Below are 7,304 nucleotides of genomic sequence, written 5' to 3' on the forward strand. Positions count from 1 at the left end.
ATTGTAGAGCCAAGCAAATGCGACTGGGCAATGTGCTCCCCAATCGCATTGGCCTTCTCTTCGTTGGTGATAAGCCGTTCGTCATTGACTCTAAGTGGTGGAATGGGCTTGGGGTGAGACTTCAGCACCTTGGCAACCTTCCAGAATGGTCTGGAACGGTCGTCCAGGTTCTGAACGAGCCGCCCGAAACTCTCGTTCCGGATTGAGACCATTCTGGAAGCGATCTGCCGATTCAGATCGACCATTTCGTATTTACGCTGCAGATCCCCAGTCCGCTGAAACTGGCGTCTACGAACATTTCTGAGCCGAATCAAGAGTTTGGTGTGGGAATCAATTGCTTGAAACTTACCCCTCACAGGAACTCGTCGAACGCACTCTTCGTCAGCCACGGATATGGCTTGATGGAGACCCTCCAGGGCCCGGTCGATGTCCTCCACTGTGTCGAGCGGTGGGTTGTCGTCGATGTGGCGGTCGACCACGCGTCGAAACTGGACCCAGTTGACTCGATGGTAGTCCTTCCGCTGGCACGGTGCAGGGGCCACGTTGTAGCCCAGCTCGGTCAGCACCGGTTGGTGGTCCGAACTCAGGTCGTTGACGGCAACCGGCTTGGCTAATCTGGTGTTTGCCAAGAACAGGTCCAGCGTCGATGGGTTGCCCGTCGGTGATGTGAAGGTTGGTTCGTCCGGAAACCAGACGGAATAGAGACCATGCTGGGAATGGTCGAATAGCAGGCGGCCGTTCTGGTTCTGCTGGTAGTTCCGCCAGGCCTCGTGCCGGGCGTTCAGGTCCCCTCCGATTACAAAGCGGGCATTGGTGTGGGTTATGATGGCAAGGTCGTTCTTGAACTGCTGTGCTGTACCATTGCTAACGGTACATTGCCGGGGGCAGTAGACAACGATGAACCGGACGTTTCCGGTCGATGTTTCCACCTCAACGCCGACGGCCTCGATGATGGAAGTGCGGTAGTGGGGTAGGGTGCAGTACTTGATGCCTTTCTTGATGATGACCGCGACACCGCCCCCCCTGGAGCTGGTGCGATCAAGCCGGACAATGCTGTGGTCGGGCAGCCAGAAGGTGTCATCGGTCTTGAGGTGGGTCTCGGTGAGAAGGCCCACGTCGATGTCGTGCTTGCGGAGGAAGTCTGCAAGCTCAATGTTTTTCGCCCCTACGGAGCGAGCGTTCCAGTTGGCGATCTTTATGGGTTCACGGTCCATAATTAGCGACGAAGGAGATGATAGCTTGGAGCTGTTGTGTTCTTGTTGCGCAGGTGCGCTTGATGATGATGGCCTGGGCCAACAGTGTGACGATCTCATCCGTTGACAGCGGAGAATCGTCTGTAGCTTCACCGGTTGTACCGGCCAATCCCGGAGCAGGGGGATCCGTCGATGGGCCGGAGGCTTGACTGGGTACTGCAGCGGCAGCCGACTGGGCAGCAGCCAACTGTTGGTTGAGCGGGAGCGGCGCCAACACTGGAATTGGCCGTGGTTGGACCGGTGATAACGGAGGAAAGTTCTGCGCGTTGTTTTCCGGGACCTTCTTGCGACCGGGCTGGTTGTTGGACGAGGCCTTCTTCCGGATCTCGGCGTATTCGGCCCGCTTCGGACAGGCCTTACTCGTGGCCTTGTGGGCAGCACCGCAGTTGGCGCATGTGGGAGCGGCTTCCTCGATGCTGTCGCAGTCGTCGATCTTGTGGTTTTTGCCGCATTTGATGCAGCGGCTGGCCATGCGGCAGTTCCTGGTGCCGTGCCCGAACAATAGGCAGTTCGAGCACTGAGTGACGCCACGGTGGGTTGGCTTATACCACTCCCACTTCACTACGATGTGGAACAGTGTGCGTGTCGTATGGAGATCCTTCACGGTTGTGGAGTTCTTCTGCAGATGGACCAAGTAGAGCTGGTCACGATACTTGATGGCCTTGCTGCGGGTCATCTTGTGGATTTCGACCGGCTTGAGGCCGTTCGCCTTAATCTCGTCCATTAAGGTGGTGGTGTCCATGTCGTGGAGCCCGCGCAGCACCACTTTCAGCGGCTTGGTGGCCTCGACGTCGTGGGAGAAGTACTCCAGCTTCATCCTGTCCAAGAGGGCCTGGACTGCGTTGTAGTGATTTTCGGCCGAGACCATCAGTTTGTAGCCTTCCGTGCACCGTTGAATGGTGCAGCGAAGGCCCTGCTTAATGTAGAAATCCAGCTGCTCCCATAGCCCGGGAGGGAAGCCCTTCACATAGAAGGGTGGCAACTTAACTTTTTTAGGCACCGTCTCAGGGTCCGACTGCGGCTGGGCTCCGTTCTGCAGGGCGGAGAACGGATTGTTGCTCAGCAGCTTTTTTGCTGCCGATGCGGTGGCGCTGATGTCTTCAGGTCTGGGTCGTTTAGTTCCGGGAGGCCCCGGCTGCGGGTCCGCAACGCCTGTCGGGACGGGCAATGGGGTTTTCTTCTGCTTCTTCTGAGCTGGCTCGGTGGTCGCGCCGTCTCCTGGGAGAGTCTGTTTTCCCGGTAAGCCGGCACTCGCGTTACCGCGCGATTTCTTACCCATGGCTGGGTCAGCGAGAGCGTCACTATACAACGCGGAGCTAATTCGACTTGCGAACGCCCCCCGATTCTTTATTCTTCGAAACCTTTTATACATGAATTTGTTACTTAAACTCTACACAATAGTTTTTCTCCAGTATGTACATAAAAAGCGAGACAGATAGTTTTTCTCTTGGAAAGTCGGTGTCTGTTTTTTTTTTAATAAGAATTAATGCTCCTCGCGGTAGGAACATACGAACATAGCCGAAGATGTTTACTCATCAATGTTTACTTTGACCTTTCGCGAAGCACCGAGTTAAGCCAGCGCGCATCGCAGACGACGCGGTAGCAACTGTTTATAAACAACTGTCCCTGAAATGTGCGACATTGTCACTGCTGCTGTTAAGTTGTGTATTTTCTCCTACCGTATGGGGGTCTATTACTGGTTAATTTCTTACTCAGATTGATATTGGAATTTGAGGCCTTTGCATCAGTTCGGAAAAATTTAAATCAATGCAGAAAACCTTGGATTCATTTAGGAAGAGGATTAATCAACTAATGTTGCCTAACTTCAGAAAAAGCAAAATTAATTATTTTAAGCTTGGATTCGGAATATGTTGAATCACTTCAGGAAAGCTATTTGTTCCGGCCTTAATTGAAAAAAAAGCCTTCCCATGATAGATGTAGAGATGCGGAAGTCACAAGCAACGACGTCTGTCAAACTAAAAATACTTCCTTTACCCGAAGACCGGCCGAACAATGCACACTAATAGCGAATTCGTTTATTATCGGGGTTGGAACCAGTTCCAACCCAGTGCGAAACCGAACTTTTCGTCAGTGCGAACCTCAACCTGACCTAGGTTTTAAAAACAAACGAGCAAACTGACGTTTGTCAGAAAACAAGCAGACCCAATGTTGATACCCGATCCAGGTTGGAACTGAATAATAAACGAATTCGCTATAAGACTGGATTGCTAATCCAAAGCCCCGTTCATTCGGTTATCTGTGCAAATTTCGCTGGATTTGGTCGATCGCGGATGTCCATTCAATACCTGTAAATGAATCCGTTATGGGAAACAGCTATCAGCGTTTGTCAGCCAATCAATTTACACTGTTGATTGCTAGTAGAATCTCATGTTGGAACAAAATATGATATCTCGTGGTATCATCATATCTCCATCAACCGACTGCCTTCAAAGAAAAAAAAAACAGTAGTACTTTTGTTATGAAGTAACGTTTCATAAAAAATCACCAAACCCATATCTTTTGCAATTCAATGACCCAAAAGTGCACCACCTGACAGGGTCGTATTCAAATTTAAACCAACAAAATACTCACTTTCTTGCAAGCTGTCATAAATCGTAGAATTGTTCAATCGATAAACTCCTTCGGTATATCCACTTTCAGTCAATTGCAATACACCCCTGGTTCTTATCGAAATGACTCTGCACTGATCTCGAACCCTCAAAGTATAAATATTCGCTCCCAATCGTTTCCCATTCAATAGTCCTCTCAGCGGACAAGTTACCAGTAACGATGAAGTTCCCAGAAACATCGCTTGTTCTAGTCGTGCTGTTGGCGCTATCTGCAGGTGTATCCTGTCTTAGGTCTTCGTTGTCGTTTTCGGGGATTGCCAAACAGGTACTCGGTGAAGAAGAGTTGCCCATTGAGGACGATAATGGCGCGCAGGAATATCTGTCACAGCCAGGAAATGAAAGCAATGTAGAATGGGATCCAATGTGTCCCCTGGAAGGAAGCGGGGCTGTTTGCTTGGATTCCAGCCAGATCTCGGTTTGCTTGAGAGGAAAAGTGCTTCCGGCACGAGATTGTCCGAAGGATGCTCCTTATTGCGTGAATTCAGCGTTGGGAGGTTATTGCTCGGTGAAGCCGGACGAGGAACGGGAAGACGACCGAACTAATTTCCAGTGTTCGTCGGAGGGATACTTTCCTGGTAAGTCAAGGCTCTAAGCTATGGCGATGATTTCGGTTGATTTAACTGATTTGTACGTGAACAGATCCACACAACTGCAACTTCTTCCACCTGTGCGATTCGGATTTGAAGGCCACCAAGTACCACTGCATGTCTGGCTACATGTACGATATGGTGCAGAAGAATTGCCGTAGACAGAGCTATGGGGAGGAATGCAAGAAACTGGACTGCGGGAAGTCCAACGGAGTATGGGTATATTACGAAAGCAACAAGCAGTACTACGGCTACTGCTACCAGACGGAGGCATCGGAAGAAGTAATACTGTTCAAGTGCACTGACGGGTCCGAGTTTGACGGGCAGCAGTGCCAGTTCAAGTGCAGAGCGGAGGGGAAGTTTGCCGATACGCAGGATTACACGAGATACTTCGAGTGCTACTACGTTGGATTAACACTGCACTCGCGAGTGAAGACTTGTACCAAGGGAATGGTTTTCGATACCAGAGCCAAATTCTGTTTACCTTCTCGAGGAATGTTGCATCATTAACCCTTGTTCCCTAATTTAAATTGCCGCATCCTTTTCCTTTCCGATTTCTAAAATTACAAATAATATTTAAAATAAATTGAGTGGACTTTCAGTTTACATTATCAGCCTTTTTTTGGAAGGGAGTATCTCTCGGGGGGAGGGGTTTATTGTAAAAATATACCCATGAAGTGACATATTTTGGTGTTAGAGATCTTTATATCACGAGATTCCAGCCATAAAGGGTTTCGCTTCCTTCTGCAAAGATATTCAGAAATGATCAAGTTGCACCATGTTAAATACATATTGCCGTCGACCCGTGGTGATAAGACCGTTTTTAATCTGTGTGCAAACTAAAAATGGGTCAAACCTAAGAGGAAGAGAAGACAATACGGGGGCGAAAACGAACCACCCGAATAGAAATTGTAATGTAGGAAACATCAGCAGACATCTTCAATACATTAAATTTTAACGTGTATTGCTGTAATCTTAATGTATTCAGACGTCAGTGTGACGTCCAAGTACATAAAAATACATTAGCCTCAAACGTTACATCAGAATCAAACGTCTTGACGATGTAAAATTTGACATCAGAATACATCCAATGACAACAGAACCTAACGTTACATTAGAATCAAACATCATCACGATGTAATTTGTTGCACGCATAAAACATCAGAATACATCCAATGACAACAGAACCTAACGTTACATTAGAATCAAACTTCATCACGATGTAATTTGTTGCACGCATAAAACATCAGAATACATCCAATGACAACAGAACCTAACGTTACATTAGAATCAAACATCATCACGATGTAATTTGTTGCACGCATAAAACATCAGAATACATCCAATGACAACAGAACCTAACGTTACATTAGAATCAAACATCATCACGATGTAATTTGTTGCACGCATAAAACATCAGAATACATCCAATGACAACCGAAGCTAACGTTACATTAGAATCAAACATCATCACGATGTAATTTGTTGCACGCATAAAACATCAGAATACATCCAATGACAACAGAACCAAACGTTACATTAGAATCAAAGTTCATAACGATGTAAATTGTTGTCCCTCGGTCTCTCGCCGCATGCAATGTTTGTTTTTCCTGAGTCAGCACTACACGGCGAATGAGAACGACCCAAATTTGAGGTTAGTTCACTCATAAATCGCAAAAAGTGCAGGAACTCAGTTTTGAATTAATTTCCCTCATGTTCCGAATATGAGAAAAGCAAAGATTGGATTCTCTGGATTCTCGTAAATTTTCCTTATTTTAGGGCAGATTTTTGAGGTTTTCCACAGGAAAACATGCGGCAAATTTACTCATCCTGCACTTTTTTCGATATTGAGTACACTGTACTCAAATTTGCGTTGATCTCATTGGCCGTGTACAGTTTTTTTTTCGCAGTGGGAAAGAAGTTTTGGCTGTGGGCAATGTTTATTTGTATGTAAAACAATGCCCTGGTGACGTTACAGTGCAAGAGTTAATTAGTGTTTTAATTGATTATTATCGTTTCAATTGAAAACCGATTTTACTCTTGTTCTGTACGTTAAACATAACGTCGGCTATAGTGTGCTGTACACGCTAACTTGAAAGTACCTATTAATGGTTGAAAAAGACCCATTTTGAAGAAAAGTGGCTTAACTCATTAAATGAGTAAATTTTTTACCCATTAATGAGTATCTGTTACCCATTAATGAGTAATTGTTAATCATTAATGGGTAACAGATACTCATTAATGGGTAAAATTGTTTAATCATCAATGAGTTAAACCACTTTTCTTCAAAATGGGTCTTTTTTTACTCATTAATGAGTACTTTCAAGTTAGCGTGTATACCGCATCCGTGTATACGAACACACTTCCCTAATAAAAAATAACCATAAACGAACGATAACCCAAATCATTGAACTATTCCACAAATGGTTTGGATGATACCCAGAACACGTCGTTAAGCAAATTAACCATACAATTTTTATTAGGGTTACTACCCCTGTTGGGTGGTTTTGCTCCTCCGTTTTTGACAACATTAGAAGGAGAAAAGGAGACAAACTAGTCAAAAGTAGGTAAAAGTGAACTGGCCGTTGGGTACTTTTTTCTTACCGTGTACGAATACAGCACCCCACACGAATAAAGCCCTACAGTAAAAGTATGGACGACTGACACCACAAAACTGAAAAAAGCTGTTCCAATCCAATGAGCTGGATTACCGAGGTGAAGCAATCACTCACACAACCACTGTACGATACACGCAAGTACACGCAAGTAGTGACGTCACTACTTGCGTTTACGTTGATTTTTTGGTTTACTAATACAACCCTATTTCACGATCT

The 7,304-nt window shown here is 46.2% G+C and overlaps 1 protein-coding gene across 1 annotated transcript; it reads left to right on the forward strand.

Annotated features, from left to right (window-relative positions):
* The first annotated feature begins 4,043 nt into the window (after nucleotides 1-4,043).
* On the forward strand, nucleotides 4,044-4,980 carry LOC135711644 (uncharacterized). Its single transcript, XM_065234515.1, has 2 exons — nucleotides 4,044-4,458; nucleotides 4,523-4,980. Exons 1-2 carry the CDS (start codon nucleotides 4,044-4,046, stop codon nucleotides 4,978-4,980), a joined length of 873 nt encoding a protein of 290 aa, XP_065090587.1.
* The last annotated feature ends 2,324 nt before the right edge of the window (nucleotides 4,981-7,304 follow it).

This window comes from Ochlerotatus camptorhynchus, unplaced genomic scaffold (assembly GCF_037179485.1).
Source record: "Ochlerotatus camptorhynchus isolate MF236.1 unplaced genomic scaffold, CSIRO-AGI_Acam_v1.1 ptg000434l, whole genome shotgun sequence".
In the NCBI taxonomy this organism is placed as follows: domain Eukaryota; kingdom Metazoa; phylum Arthropoda; class Insecta; order Diptera; family Culicidae; genus Ochlerotatus; species Ochlerotatus camptorhynchus.